The following is a 16,975-nucleotide window of genomic DNA, read 5'->3' on the forward strand; positions in this document are numbered from 1 at the left end:
CACGTGTGCAGCTTGCGAGTGCTCCCAGAGGCTCCAATCCCCCAGGGACTGTCCCTGCAGCTTCCCAGGGCTCTCATGGGCACTAAATACTCTTTTTCCCCAGTTTTGGTTAAAACTGTTTTCTTTCTCTTGCAAAGAAACCTAAAAAGAATCTAAAGACTAGTTTAGAACACACATTTGCCCAAAATACAGAGCTGCAAATAAACATATGGAGAACAAAGCATTTATTAAGCAAGAATACAGAAGAATTTATTGAATTCATTTTGTATCATTCTCCTTGTAAAAGAAAGAAAATTAATTCACACAGTGGAAGCCTAAAATATTTCCTAAACATTGTTTTAAATATCCAACAAAAATCTTCAGTCAGACTGAAAACACATTATTGCCATTTTGATAAGTTCTGCAAGGAAGAAAAACACTCCCATTCCTAAATGGGAGAGAATATTCTTTCTTTATGGATTTCCCAATGAAAATTCCAATTACTCCCATTCATACATACGTCTTATTTTTTGCTTCAGAAATGCTAGTCATTCTTAAGTACTGCAGAACTTATCCTCACTTTGACAGAAGGTAACTTAAGGACACAAAATTCTTTCCCTGCAGCACACAAAACCCCAAACTTCCGTAGAATTTTTTTTTTTTTTTTGGCTGTATGTATGATAAGTCTCGGTGGAGTCTGGAAGGAAGACAGATAAAACTTTATATATTCACAGTTTTTGTGAACACCTGCAAAGGCAACAGCTGAACGCTTTCAGCAGAAGGGTGAGAACAGATACATGGAGAGACGCAAACCCAGAACTACCCTTCTACTTCCAGCTGTACAACACTCCCCCACCACTTCATCCATTTTGAATTGACAACCTCAGTTGTGAGGAAAATTTTTCAAAGTTAACTGTGAAAGCTTTTTATGTGCCTCAGGGTCTTGGATTTAATGTGTATACAAGACTGGAAATTAGTTAAAAATATAACCGCAACACTTGGAAGACTGAGCTGTCTGCAACTGCACGTGTAGCAGATGCATTTCTAAAGCTTTCTCTGGCAAGTTTCCTAGAAATATCCAGAGTTAATCTCTGTTCCAAGTGATAAAACTGGAAATTCGTTTCTTGCTAAATGTCACCTTCCTTTTTAAACTGCTGGTGTTCCAGTTCAAACAGAATTAGCATTATATGACACACAAACCGAGAGACCAAAGTTAGTTACCTCAAGTTTATTCCAAGTTAATTCAGTATTACTGTATTGGTGAGTTACAGTGTATTTCTATTTTAATTCATCAAAATATAAATCATGTTAGGGTACTTGATGGCTATTTAGTAGTGTGCTATTTCCTTCTACCCTCAGTGTCCATGGATACAGTGTATTATGTTTATGCAAGGACAAACACTGTTTAATAGGACACATGTTTCTAGGTGCATGATTAAGCATTCATGGAAGACTTGTTCTTATCTGTGCTTACAGCTTTTGAACAGAAGTTCACAAAAAAAACCCCAAACCTTATTTACCTATATCTGAAACAAGTTGCTCAGTGTAAGCATTACAACACAGAAACACTCCTACTCTGTACAAAGCTCCTTTCTAGCTAACGGGCACACGTGCTCTCCCCGGAACAGCGGCAGGGGTTACTCTGCTCTGCTTCTGTCCATTTTTTGCCTTCCAACCAGCACTGAAGAACGATCAGAGCATTGGTTTTCCCTCTCTCTGCTCACAGATGAAGTCACAACATTCTGAACGATGGTTTCAGGGTTATGTGCATTTTCTTAAACTTAACCCAAAAGCCTTTAATTTATATTCTGTGAAAGAGTTGTGAAATGAAATCATAGTTAGTTACCAAATGTAGTGGCTGCAGTTCCCTGGGCATTTAACCCAGCTTGCATCGTCCACTTTGAGTGCACACAACCAGAGGGAGGCGAATTAAGGGTGCTGGTTCTTTTTCTCATTTAAGTGACCAAAGAAAGTCTTTCCATATTCATAGGTGCTGATCATTATGGCACAAGCAAGAGCAACTTTAATGAGTCGTGGAACAATACCTGTCCAAAGAGGCAAAGAAGAGCCACGCGCACCATCATGTTTCCAGAGTGCAGCACCACCGTGTCGCTTGGGGTGGGAGGCTGATTCACCACAGGGAATCACCGGAGCACCGGGATCGTAGCTGTTGTTGGCGGTCTTGAAATGAGCACCGTCACCGCAGGCAGCTGCTCCGAGCCTGAGGCCGCGGCGCCCCCGCGCGCCCCACGCTGCGTCTCTGCGGCACCCAGCAGTGTTCGAGGCCACGGCGCCCCCGCGCGCCCCACGCTGCGTCTCTGCGGCACCCGGCAGCGTCCCAGGCCACGGCGCCCCCGCGTGCCCCACGTTGCGTCTCTGCAGCACCCGGCAGCGTCCCAGGCCGCGGCGCCACCGCGCGCCCCACGTTGCGTCTCTGCGGCACCCGGCAGCATCCCAGGCCGCGGCGCCCCCGCGCGCCCCACGCTGCGTCTCTGCGGCACCCGGCAGCGTCGGAGGCCGCGGCGCCCCCGCCCGCCTCATGCGGCGTCCCTGAGGCACCCGGCAGCGCCCCGCGCGTGGCCGCGCTGAGGCGGCGCTAGGGTGGCCACCGCAGCCCCCTCTAAGAGGCTGCTCAAACCAGCTGTCCTGGCAACGCAGAGACTTGTGACCTTCCAGCTTGGAAGGGCCTGAGGTGCAAGAAACCCCAGAACCTGACATGGGGGAAGGCAGCAAGGCAGGGGCCCGAGTACCACGTGGGGCTGGACCCTCCAGTGCAGGCAGAGACACAGCCCTCCAAGCAGAAGGTTAATAGACTAAGGGGACCGATTCCCCCGCGGTTGTCTCCCAAGACCTGCTGGCCCTTCATTAAACCTTAACGCAGGTGTTGAGGGTGTCCCATCACCACCAGCAGACCCTGTAAGCTGAGTGCAGGTATTGCAGCTCACTCTCAGGAGGCAACGGGGGGCAGGTCCACTTCTGTAGCCATGGGCATCTAGCTCCATATGAAATGCAGAGAATCTCTGTGGAGCTAGCACAAATGCCATGAGCTATGGAAAACTTGTGTCCTTATGCAAGAGTAGCAGGAGGCCAGGCTGAACTGCCCGGGCCATCTCAAATGGCAACTCCCACCCATCTGTGGGCACCTGAGCTGAGCTAGTGAGCAATCATGAGAAGGTCTCTACACTTCACTAGTCACTTGTCCAGACCTAGTGGTCGGCATCATAATCGGAGAACTACCTTCCACCCAAAACATTTAATACTTTGTAATACTTTGTGTGTGTGGTCTTGCGTTCTTCTGACATCAGCGTTCTGAAGCCCTGTTCCAACCCCATTCCCCGCTATGATAGCGCTGCAGGAGCAATTTGATCTCTTCCTTCAGAGAACACAAACAAAAGTCTTGCACATCTTTGGCCAGCTGTGCAGCCATTCACAGCGATCCTACGCAGTGCTGTCAGTGCTCCTACGTATTGGTTTTGCTTTTGGGATGACTCTCACAGTTGTTTGTAGAAATGCCAGTTCTGCTAGGCTTATTTTTATTGGATCACATTGTAACTTTCTCTTTACACTGCTAGAGTCCCACATGGCAACACACATGCATTGGAAAGGACTTCTGTGCATGGCAGCAACACAGTATCACTCTAGCTACCACACAGAGCAGGGAAATGGCAGCCTGGGCCATCAGGGACAGTTCCTAAAGAGAGGATGGCAGGGAACCTCCTTCCTGACAGCCTGGCAGAAGGGCCCTGGCACCTCTGAACAGTGGGAGGTAAAAGGCCTAGGGGATTTAAGACAGTTTAGGGTGGCTGAGATGAGTATCCTGAGGTGGCACAGAGGAAATGAGGAACATCCCATTCATCTTACACAGCTGTAACCTAGTAACTTGTAAAAGATTATCCAAATTCTCTCCATATGCATGCATGGCTGTTGCTGTATGTATATACTGACTGGACTGTAACTGAGTGTTCACATGTGGAAATACAATTATTTAATTTGTGTGTATTAATTTCTACAATCTCTTGATGATGGTTAAGCATATTCTGAGTTAAAAAAGATACATTGAAAGATTTACCAGCAAATAATCCAGCAACTCCATTTTCAGCAACAGTTCTCCTCAGAACTGCCCACACTGACGTACTATTCCTCTGTGGAACTCAACACAGCACAACACAACATTGAATTAAGCAAAACACACAATGATGTCACTGACAAATGTGTTATCATTAAGTTTAATTCATCATACATTAATTTTACCCATACTATTTATACAGGATGTTAAATTCATTCAGCATACAAATCACAATCTTCAACTCAAAACAGCATGGCATGGAAAAATAAAAACAAAACATAGTAACACTTGGAGTAGGATAAATGGAGAGAGATGATATCCTTTACTAGCCCTAACTGATGTAGTTGAAAAAGAAAAAAAACAGACTAGCAGGTGAGCAGAGCAGATCCCTCTCCATTTCACATTACAGCTGCGGACCCAGCCCCACGTGGAGGTAATTCATTAGCAAACTCCCTGCTGCAGCACCAAGCAGCAGCCTGCATTGCAGACACAAACACCCTTTTAAACAGGGCACCTTTTTTGTGCTGTCTCACTCAGCACATGGATCGATCTGTAACACTCGAGTAACTCCAAAACTTTTTTTTCTAGATGAAAATTAAATCAGTTTCATAGAATATATTCAGCTGGAACATCCTATAGCATCTGGAGGCTGCTAAAGATATATTGCAGCCACAAAAAGACAGTAGCCATAGTCAGTGTCCAACTGAAACATCAACCAAATTAGTAAAGGATTAAGCTAACACAAATTGTAAATAATCACACTTAACTTTTTTAAAAAATAACTTTTAAAAGTAATTAAATATTTTTAAAGATATTAAATAATAACTTTTAAAATAATTATTAACATAACTAATATTATATATCAGTAAATATATGAGGTACCTGTGACTCAAAGTAGTATGCAATAAAATTCTTAAATTTATTAGCATAAGGAAAAAAATACACTAATAATTAAAAATAAAAAGCTTTTTTGACTTTTGACTTTTTGGCAAGAGTAACGTAAATGTCTTTCAACAATTACTCGAGAAAGAAATAATCTGCTTCAGCAAATGAAACCTCTGTCAAAATATGAGCTGCAAGTTTTCAAAAAAATCTTTCTGAACTAGGCCTTGAAAGTAGTTTCTAGGCACATGGATTCTTGTTTAGATACTTAATCTTTTTACTATGCTATAACCTTAAAGCCATGATCAAACATTTATTGAAGTTAATATAAGTCTCTTACTGCTCCAGGTCCTAAGTAATATAAAAACTCTTTTTTACATGCAACTTGCATGTGCTTTGCTGAACACAAAATTAAAAAAAAAAAAAAAACTTACTTTCTTTTTCATGCTTTTAAGCTGTTGAGGTAGTCACAACTTCTTAGTCTATCTTACTTACATGACCTCAAAAGCCATTTATTTGAAATCACTCAAAAAGGATGTAAAAAAAAAAAAAAAAGACACAACCTGAGCACAGTGCTTTTCCTCTCCAACCTAAAATTTAGCAGACATAAAATATCATTACGAAATAAAATGCTTGTAAGAGCTGAACTGCAGGTATGTTTGTTTTCTAGAAGTACACAAGAGTGGAGGTACAAATATTTTATCACGTTATTTTCACCAAATCTGAAGTATTTTCCAATAAAATACTGTCCACATGAATATTTTCACATAGAAGAGAGCTTAAGACAACTGCTTAACAATCTAATTCCTGACAACTTACTTTTTAAGGTCTCTCTCTCCCAAAGTTCAGTCTGCCTATGTGTTTTCACTACATCAAATGGTAGAGTTATGACAGCTGCAATCTATTAGGAGAAAAATATGTATTTAATGTTACAGCCATTGAATTTGAATTTAAAAATTTAAAGTGTATGCAAGTTAAAACTAGATTTGATATTTCAAACACCTGATATTATTAAAACCTTGCATTTCAGAATATTGTAGATTGCTCAGGTACGTCTAGTTGGCTTGAACACCAGGACATCAGTGTTTAAAATAGATGCATCCAAAACCACACACGATTTGTGAGAGAATCATGTAAAACCGTACTAACTTCAAATAGCTTAGCATTGATATTATTGAGAGTAGTATGAGAAACAAAATACATACTTACAGAGCCAGATGCTGCTCCTGAAGTAAAAGCAACAAAGAATTTTGATTCATGTGCACCAACTTTCTTGCACATCATCTTCTTGAAACGTTCATAATTATACCAATATATTGCTGGGGTTATTTAAAAACAAACAAACAAAAAACCCCAACTTGCATCAAGCCTCACAATTTTATGTTAATATAGAAATTCCCATAATTGCTAAAAGGCAGTGGGCACGTGCTAATCTCTACCTTCTCTTCTCACCTCTCCACCTCTCTACCTCTGATGAGCAGGGCACAGACAAGTACCAGAGGAGTTTGGAGAATGAATTAAAGTCAGTGGGGAGGTTCCGGGCTGAGGGAGGGCAGGAGCCATGGACACTGGAATCTTAAGATGTGCAGAGAAAAGCACAAAGAAAAAACACACGTATCACCTTAGTGCTCCTTAGTGCTCTTTGTGCACTCCTTTGCAGTGCTCTGATCTTCTGCTGCAAAAAGCTGAGGGGAAGGAAGATCGTGAGCTCCTGCCATATTGCTACAGACTAAATCAGCAAGACAACAAGAGTTTCTTCATGAAATCGGACAACAAGAATTAGAAAGAGAATTTTAGCTTTCCCTTCATTCCCACTAAAATTCTCTTTCTAATCCTTAGTGCTTTCAAGGGAAGCAGAACAGCCTAAGAAAAAATTTGGGGCAACGCAAATTTGTGGGATAGGCAGGAGAGCACAAGTGACACCACTTGCTGCCGTGAAGTTCAAGCTTTATTTTATTAATAAAAAATGCAGTTTTTTATTATTAAAAAGTTATTTTTATTAATAAAATAAGTTAAAGCAATGTTAAGTTAAAGTTAAAGCAATTACTTCTATCTACAGCATGGAAGAAGATCCTAGCAGATAAGAACACTTTTCTTTTTGTCTTGAATTGTTCGCAAAAGACTTTATTATACCTTAGGCACTGAGTGGAGTAGCAGCTTCCCAGTGTGTAGGTGGAATACATTCCTAACCTCAAAACAGATTTTTTCAATCTGATCTGGGCTGCTTTGGGAGGCCTAAGAGAACCTTTAGAAGTTTCTGATTATCTTCATGGTTACCAATCAGGCCAATCCCCATTTGCAAGTTTTATATCTACTCTTTCAGACACGATTCCTCCTGGATATAATTCCAGTTCTGCAAGATAAAACTAAGTGGGTGCAGAACCGCAGGATTCCCAAGCAAAGATGTTTTGGATGCAGAAGACTGTGGTAAGAGAACAGAAGAGTGAAAAGGTCCTGTGCATGGGAACCAGACTCCACTGCCATTAGTGAAATGCTCTTTGGAAAGGAACCAGGGTCTTAAGACAACTGAGTGAAATACTTCAAATACTTCAAAGATTCTCTGACTCCAAAAATGGGTCTGAAGCATTCTTCTGGGCAATAGTGTTACTGTTTCCACGTAAAGGCGAGAAAGCGCTTTGGGTTCACCAGTCCTTGGAAGATTCCCAAGTGCTCTGGGAACACGTGCCACACTGTGTCTCAGATACTATTAAAAAGCTTTTCACAGCCGCTGGCTCCCACCAGTGGCAGCAAGTGGCAACACTGTCCCTGAGCAATCTCTTCCAGTTACCTCTGTAGCTCAAGGGAGAGCAGAGGTTACATAAAAGGGCACAGTGCCATCTCCTCTGTCCCCGTTATCTCCTCTCTCCTTGGCTGCTCTGGACCAGGCTACTTTTCTTCTTCTGGACTTCCAGCTTTGGAGTTGCTGTAGCAAGTGGTGCACTAGACTCTTCTTCTTTGAGGTACTTCCATGACCTGATTGATCTCGCTAACAAAATTGCTGAACACGCCACTGCGTCCCCCTTGTACTCTATGTTTTGAAGCTAAAGCATTAGAACACTTAGATGCCTGTCCTCCCTCTGTAAGGAAAGAACTGCTCTGCCTTTTAGGCTGAAACATTTCCACTGGAAAAGTAGTCTGTGAAAACAGTTACTGCTAAGGATCGGAAGAAGTAGTGTAAACAAAGGGAATGTAACAGTGACCCACAGCTGGTGAACACAAACAAAACTAAAATAACTTCACATTCTTAAAGACTTACAAATACTAAAAGGGGAACAGCGGGTAAATCTCAATCTTTCTTAAAGCCAACCATTAAAGTTGCATAAAAATACACCTACAAGAGTTTATGAATAAACAAATGTTCATGCCTAACACAAGCCTGCATGTGCAACAAACCCCACCTGAGAAGGGCACATCTCTGAGAACAGTAGAGCTCCCGCCTCTCCACAGCGACAGCAGCCGTCCGTGGCCACCTCGCTGCGCACGCGCAGGTAGAGCTGCTCGTAGGACAACTGGCGGGACTGCACTCGTGTCCTGAGGAGCTCCAGGGGGCTCACGAGAGTCACGGAGCCAACTGAAAACCAGACAAATGCCTGTTTCTAGCTTTGTCTTTTTAAAAAATCAGTATTTACTAGTAACATTTCCTGAACATTTAAATGAGACACATGTCTCACCTTGCTTTATATATGTGGCTCCTTTCAAGTCTGCCATAATATTTTCTTAAAAGAATCATCAATAAAAGCTTCTTTTCCAGATAAGAATACCTTACATATTCACAGCACCTACACTTTCTGGGCACTTTACTTATTTACCTATTTCGGTATTAGCTTGATATATCCCCAGCACTGTTAAGAATCCTCATTTTCAGATATATAATAAGCTGAAAACTTCAAATATTCCTTTAAGATTAACTTTCGATAATGATTATTTTTAAGTGTAAGTTGAAGAAAATGTGCTAAGTTGTTTGACAGATAAAATCACAGGTAGAGATTAAGCTTTTATTGCTTTCTAAACATCTTGGCCAATTCTTTTTTTAAAATACTAGCAATATCCAGCAGGTATTCTGCATCTAATAAAAGAATTCTCTTGCATCTTGGTGGTAAGATCAATGAGTCACAGCATTCACTAACAAGCTCACATCATGTAATATTTAACAGATTTTAATGACTTCAGCAGACCTACAAAGTTTTCTCCTGTTGCTGGCATAAGGTTTATTTTAAATGTAAACTGAAGATCTGGAGCAGCCTAATGATTAATTAGACACATGACCAGAGAATAACAGTTCTTTTTCTAGTAGTTTTCCAAACTCTCTCATAGCAGCCATAGGTAAAACACAGACCTAGATTCCCACAGTCTTCTAAGAAAGCCCCAAGACCTGATTTCTTTTACAGAAATCATTAGGGAAAAAGATTTTTAAATGAAAAAAAAAAAGGACAAATTCAGTCCCATTGATATCATAGAGGAGCAAAGCAAGTCAATTTTCATCTTCCTCATAACTGCTTGCATAGCTTCCATTATAGAAAATTATATTTATAATTTTCCTTCACCCCAGAACAGACATTAGTAGAATTCTCTCCTTAGCAGAGCTTCTAGAACTATAAAGTTTTGGACAGATTGCAGACACTTCAAAACTGACTATGTTCTCCATGTCTGCTTTAAAATGTGCATCATTATATTCTCATATAGATGCACAGTATCTGAAAACAAATTTTGGACCAAATTCTCACAAGTGTCACCTCAAATTCATCTGTAATGAAAGTGCAACAGCAAAAATGCATCATGTCATTTCAGGTTAAAGAGTTATGTTACCCAAGAAATGTCAGGTAACTACAGCATTGCTCCCAGTGCTGTATAATATTGTCACACATTTAAAGTCACAGCAAATTTAATTTAAAAAAGGCAATAAAACAGAATAAAAGTATTTCTTTAGTTTTTCCTCTTTAAAGAGATAACAACTTACATCTACTTATGGAGCCTGCAAGAACTGGAACGCGGTCATCATCTTCTCCTAGGCCAGATTTCAGAGCTTCACTCAGTTGGTCATAGCATGTAAAATAAATTACTGTGGTAGGAAGTGCCATTATTCTACAATATAAAAGAGGGAATCTTTATACAAGGAGAACAGGATCCTAATTGAAATATATCATCTTGTATTGATATTTTGCTTAATTGAAAAAGTTACGCCTTCAGTTATGTATTGGTGGATGAAGAAAATCATTTACCCAATGACTTTGATTCACTGACTTTAGTTCTCAGTTTCAAATTCACAAGCGTCCTCCTTTTTTTTTGTTTTTTTTTTTTCATTTCATTACAAGAAAATTTAAGTAAAATGATGTCAGGGTGATCTAAGCCAAAACGTATTTAATGTCAGCTTTAGAATTTCTGTAAAGCAATGGAATTAAAATAACTGAATATGAAGCAGGCGAACACAAAACTTAACTAGTATTCTTTCTCATGTTCAAAACATATTCTTACACTATGTCTTATTCAATATGATTCCCACTTTTAAAAGACTGCGGGGTGTACGAATCTAAGCTTTTTCCATTCTTCAGAATAGTATTGGCCACAATAGCAACAGTTGGAGTAATGCAGCACATCTTACTACAAGACGACAATTATATTTGTTTTATGTAGGCATTCTGTGCCAGTGTAACATGCAATATTATCACCAAAAAACCTCGAAGACTCTAAGGCATGGAACACCAACAAGCCATAGTTTAGATCTTTCAAAAACTGTGCCTCTCCAGTCAAGAAGCTGGTTCTTTTCCAAAGGAATACCGTGTTGAAACAAAACGAAACAAAACGACCAACCAAACCAAGAAACAGAAACACCTCTCTATATTGGCTGAAATACAGACCTCTTACTTCATCTAGATCCTAAAGCTTTATATTTTGAAATACCCACATGCTGCAGGATAGCAAGTTTGAGCTTTACCATGCCTTGCTTCTCTGTGTCTGTATGAGCACTGTAGGCAAATCAAAAGTGTACCAGTACTTGTCCACTTGTACCTCGAACAGGAGGGCTCCAACCCAACATTTAGTGACTTACACAATCTGGATGTTGCTTTGATAATCTACATGTTAGATCTGACCACTTTCTTGGACGGTTCCACAGAATAGAATTTAATTATTGAGGTTTTAATTACTATCCTTACTAGCTGCTATGAATATCAAGATAAAACAGATGGGGTTGGCCTGAAGAAGAAAAGACTGAGAAGAGATATGATAACAGTGCTATATTATGTAAAAAGCTCTTGTAAAGACAAAAGGAATGATCCATTTTCCACAAGCAAATTGGATAGGATAAAACAATTCCTTGAAATTCCTTAAAATAAATGAGATTCTAGTTAGATACTATTTTTTTTTTTAAGTAGGGATAATGAGGTTCAAGACAGGAGCATCTGTGCAGATAGCTGGGTTGCTCATTGCAAAACATGAAGAACAAGCTAGGATTGCAAGTGTCTATCAACAAATGTTTAACAATCGTATCAGGCCTTATGATACAACGATGCTACCAAGTGGATGACTCTAACTTTGAAGGTTAGAATGGAAAGTCTCACGTCCCTGCTTAAAAATTGTGGACATGCCAAAGAGCTTATAAGGAGAAAACTGAAGATCTGGCTGAAATTACATTGTCTCTAGAGGTTTGTAATCAAGCCAAATACATCATTTGTAACTTGAGCATATACCGGTTTTTAAAAATCACTTCAAAATAAGCATGCACATTGGTCTTAATAGTGAAGTATCCTTCATAACCATCATCTGTAAGCAGTTAAAACAAAACCAAAAAAAAAAAATCAACTTACAGTGTTGGGGCAAGTCCACTCCACAGTGATTTAATTCCTTCTATTTGAATGATTTTCACAAAAGCATCCTACAAATATAACCAAGGAAAGAACAGTAATCAGCTACAAAACTTTCCTAGTCAGTAGTAATATTTCAGCACACGGAAAACAAAATTAATGTATTAAAAAGTATGTTTTAAAAATATATCACTCTGAGATTTCAATGCTGTATTGCTTATACTAGCATAAGCAGTTTAATCATACAAATAATTCCACTGAGATAAACAGAAATATTCATGTGTTTGAAATCAAGAATTTTCTTCCATTTTTAGAGGACAAAGCCAATAAGTTTTCATCCGCAACTGATGGCATTGTGAATAAGCTGTTTTCAGAACCAGCACAGCACAGTAGCAATTTGTGGAAGCTTTCCCAAAGCAATTCACTAAAATATATTTTAATAACTACTACAAGCTCTAGGTACAAAACAGCAATTCACTCTCCATCACTCTAAAACCTGCTTTCAGTGACAATTTGAGTACAATATAACAACATGTGTGCAGTGTATATGGTTTGGCTGGTTTTATTTTGTGCACCTGTACGTTTGGAGTTTTATAACTATTATCATAACCGTCTCATATATTTCCCAGACCATTGGCAGCAGAGAAGCAGTGATCCTTGAAGGTCATTCAGTAACATCTTACAGAATTAGTGAGCTGGTACCTTGTGTGGAAGGCAGTGCAGCTGCTCTCTACATTGTCCTAAGAAAAGAATTGGTATTTTCATATGGGGAGAGTATCATTAGTCACCTAACTCACACCGTATAACAATATGAATACTCTCTCAATGACAACGGTTTCTACCAGAAGTTAAAATAAAATAAATGTATAGTATGCCATTCTAATGTGTTTTCAATGCACATTTTTAAATAAATGTAAAATGTTCTTACCAATGTCCCTTTGAAATGCCCAGGTTTTTTATACCAGGCTTTGCTGTCCCCATTCTCACAAATACATATATGATCCATAAGGCCATTGGAATATACAAAACACTTTCCTAATAAGACGACATATAAGAATATGGTTAATGCTTGTAAGATTTCTTATTCAGCAGCATTTCAGGACTGCACATAGTAGACATGCATTTATCTTTGGCTGGATAAACAAGGACTGAACGATCTTGGAAAGTGACTAACAAAAACTAGGTAAAAAGAAGGAGGAGACAAATACACTCCTTAAGAGTGCCAGACTAAATGCAACTGCATTCACATACCACTGTCTGCTGAAGACTGAAAAACAACACAGAACCTTGGTATCACTTGAAAACTTTACTTTTACTTTTAAATCTTTTATTAAGTATTTTCAGCATCTGCATCTTTACAGCTTTACATCTTAGGCTGGACTATATTTCTAGTGGATTACCCATTCTACTTGTTTTTGATTTTCTCTACACTATATATTTTGAATATATTTTGACAAAATATATTGCTGCCACTATAAATATATGCTTTGAGCCTCATGTTATGTTTTCAGACTTCTGAAGGTTTAGAGTTTACTAAAGAACCAAGGTAGACAGCAAAGTGTTTTTCCAGGTTTATGGCAAGGGTGACTCCAAATAACCATCTCCATGTAAAACACGGAATTTCTACACTATCTTTATTCTTTCTACATCCATCTTTCCTTATAAACTTTTATATATTAATTACAACTGATTAGTGGCAATTATTGTTGTATTTTTGAGGGCACAGTATGTTCATTTTTTTTAGAACTCAAGCCATAAGTGACAGGTAAGACTTACTACTCTTTTCAGAGTTCTTTGGATTGCAGAGGAGATGGAGTGGTAGAGTATGCCAGCCATGAGTCCTCTGATATATCATTTAGCTATTTAACAATACCTTTTTAAAATTTGTTTACTCAACTGAGCATTAATTGTACATTCTCATAATTAAAATACTAGGGAAGATAGATAGAAAATTGCCTGTGTAGAATGGCACATATTTATGAGATTTCTTTCCTTTGTCTCTTCAATAGTACCTTCTTTCTTTTTTCTTTTTTTTTTTTTTTTTAGCAATTTGAATGTGTTTTGCTGGTTTACTTCTCCTACTCCTTCACTTGCCATGCAGAAACAAACACAACTATAGGCAAATAAACTAAATACAGCTCAGCATCAGCTATATGTAACAGGAAAGAGCAAAAGGGGTCCTCAATTACCCTACACATTTATTTACCTTTGGAGAATGGATTGCTTTGGGCTTGCAATCAAATTTTGATGACATCAAGAGGAGCAACTAAAACAAAATGAAGAAGTGACTTAGAAATACACTGTACGCCCTTAAAACATAGAAGTGTACAGATGCCTTAACATGAACTTGTACAAATGAAGTTTAGCCACTTAGCTCACATTTGTTTGTCTAAATGTAGGAATCTAAATATGGCTCTTGCAGCTCAACTTAGTTGCTTAAACTTGGGCATCTAGTAGAATTTTAGATACTTGTATATTCTGCTTGGTCTCCCACCTCTCACTTCAAAAAGGAACTGCTCTTTCATAGCTGTGTCGTATTTGCCAGACTCTGATAAGGTCTTTGATATGTAGGGCACCAAATCTGCAATAGAATCTTATGTAAGAGTAGTTGAATTCCATCTGGGGAACTGCAAAAGCTGTTCTAGCTTTTCTAGATCACCAGTGCCTCAAAAATTGCACAGTGTTAAAAGTCAGAACCAATAGTTGGCTTAATCCAGAAAAGCTCCCAAAATACGAAGTATAAGCTAATGAGCTCAAAGACCCCGAGGGATGTGAAGTGTTGAAGTGCTGTTCTTAGCTACACAGGGGGAAGCAAGTTTTGAGCTACATGACTGAATAAGAGGTAGGAGCTGAATTCCATTAAACTGCCTAGAAGTTAGAAAACTATATTCATATATATATATAGACAGACAACTTGCTAGTTCAAACTGAAGAGCAATCACCTTTCAAAGATTTACTCTATGTCTCTAAGCTTAATAGTTCGCCTTACCAAAAAAAGATGCAATTATAGCTCCAAAACAAGATGCTATTGCTTGCTGAATGGCAGTTATTTTATCTACATTTCTATCACCCATTTCAGCCATAACTTTATCCTCAGAGAAGGAAAACCTGTTAAGGAACAAAAAAATATATTACAAAACTATTTTCAAAACTTACAGGCATGGAACATTTTTTTTGATTAATATATATAAATAGTCATTTTCTAGTTGCCTTCCTAGTATTTTTTTTTTCAAATTACAGTATTTCCTTTTAAAATAATCTAAATTTTATAAATAGAATAAATCTCTTCCATTATTCTTAATGGATTATGATGTTTAGATTTTTGTAAATTTAATACGTATCACTTCTTGCTGCAACAAAGCATTTAGGAGCATGCAAATTTGCTGTACAGCAATAAATGTGGAGTTTGTGGGCCATAAACTGCAGCATGGCAGAATAATTTATCTAGCTCTCCTCTACTTCTATCATTCCTGTGAGAAAAGCAAGAAAAATTAAGTTTTTTTTTTCCCTATGCAGATCACTGAACAGCACAGATTAGTTTCTTTTCTGTAGTTTCCCTTGGAGATCATTACTGAACTAGGGCAACAGCTTAAATCTCTGATGCTAACACTGTTTTCTGCAGCCTTTTGAGCTGTGAACTAGCCCAGACAGGCTGCATGCTGTAACCAGAACGTGAAGAAAGCACAACATTTTCCTTGAAATCGGCACTTTGCCCTCTCCCATTATGACTTTATGTTCCAAAAGGACAGAAAACACTTCAAGGTTGGGGGTAAGGCCTCAAAGGTTACCTGAGAAAGAAAAGGTTGACTGGGATAAGGTTAAAAACAAAACAATTGGGATATATATATAGATCAATAGATATACACATACGTATGTATTAGCTGAAAGACCATCATGCAAGTGGATTTGGCCTTTTATGCTATCACTGTCACCGGCACTTGGTAGGAGGATTACAACACGAAGCCCTAGAGGTTGTATAAACACAGCTGAGTCAGTAACCTCTGACCCCGTTAAGGTATGTTACTTCAAACCAAACCCTGACGAAGCGGCAATCGCCGCTCAGGCTCCGGCGGGCTCAGACGACGTTTCGCTTTCGCACACGCCCCACAGCAGTTCTCGCTGGCCGCCGCTCGGAGGGCTCTTTTTACAGCCGGCGGCAGATGCCCCCCGGCGCCGCCCTGCCCAGGCCGCGACCTCCCCGCGGCGCCCCGGGCTGCCCCTCCTGCCGGGGCTCGCACGCTGCTCCCGCCCGCCGGCCGGCGGAGCCCGCGGTAAGGGCGCCCCGACACTGCCGCGGGGGCGATGGCGCCCGCCGGCCCCTGAGGCGACTCGCGGCGCGCTGAGCGGGCGGTGGCGCAGCCCGGCCCCGCCTCGCGCGCTAACGGCCGCCGGCCTCCAGCGGCGCCGCCCGGCCCGCCTTCCCTTCCCTTCCCGGCCCGGCCCGTGCTCGTCTGGCCCGCCGCGCCGCCTCGCAGGGCCGCGCCGCCCGGGAAGCCGCGCGCGGGGCCGCGCTGACGCCCGGCGCCCACCCTCGCTGGGGCTCGGCCCGCGGCGGCGCCGCTCCCCGGCCCGGCGAGGTGAGGCGGCCCGCGGCCGCGCTGGTGGAGCGGGGGGGCGCGGGAGGACGCGACCCGCGGGAAGGTGAAAGGTGGCGGCGGCGGGAAGCAGCGCGCCTGGGCGGGGGACGCGGGGCGGCCGCGGGGCCCCGGGTGGGTCACGTCTCGCGGGGCGGCCGCGGGGCCCGGGCCTCGCAGCCCGCGTTGCGCTGCCTTTGTCCGTGCCGGGGAGCACCGCGAGCAGGGCTGGCTCCCGCCTCGGCGCCTGGCGGCTTGCTTTTTGCTGTTTCCTTTTTGAAATTTTTCTTTTCTCTTAACGCCTGCGTGGTTCTGAGGATTCAGCATGGGCGCCTGTAGGGGAAAGGGCAGCGCTGAGCCAGGCCCCTGGCCGCCTCCTGGGAGCTCTTGACGTAGGCGCCGAGCGGCAGCGCTGCTGAAATCCCCCAGGCCGCGGGCTGCTCGGTCGGGGCCAGCCGCGCGCTGGGCCGGGGCATCGCATGGCTTCAGTACCAAGCAGTTGGCTTCGCGAGCCACTGCTGCCTTGTTGCAGGGCCGCCAACTGGCGCCAAGCTTCTGATCGTGCCTGAGATGCTTGATAAGCCTTTTCCAGGGTTAAGTGCAGTATCTGGAGTGTTAATCTTTGAGCTGTGCTGGCTGTGGTGTGTGCCTGTTGGGTGTAAGAGCACCCTGGG

The 16,975-nt window shown here is 41.4% G+C and overlaps 1 protein-coding gene across 1 annotated transcript; it reads right to left on the bottom strand.

Annotated features, from left to right (window-relative positions):
* Positions 1–1,841: 1,841 nt before the first annotated feature.
* Positions 1,842–14,825, bottom strand: SLC25A40 (solute carrier family 25 member 40). Its single transcript, XM_088533536.1, is given in 11 exon segments — positions 1,842–2,024; positions 4,049–4,129; positions 5,747–5,828; positions 6,137–6,246; positions 8,326–8,382; positions 8,385–8,498; positions 9,885–10,009; positions 11,731–11,798; positions 12,656–12,762; positions 13,934–13,993; positions 14,717–14,825. Coding segments are annotated over 11 exon segments (1,014 nt in total). The 5' UTR covers positions 14,811–14,825; the 3' UTR covers positions 1,842–1,908.
* Between the last annotated feature and the right edge of the window lie 2,150 nt (positions 14,826–16,975).

This window comes from Tinamus guttatus, unplaced genomic scaffold (assembly GCF_059628265.1).
Source record: "Tinamus guttatus ecotype Peru unplaced genomic scaffold, ASM5962826v1 Tinamus_guttatus_pri_ptg000509l, whole genome shotgun sequence".
NCBI lineage: Eukaryota > Metazoa > Chordata > Aves > Tinamiformes > Tinamidae > Tinamus > Tinamus guttatus.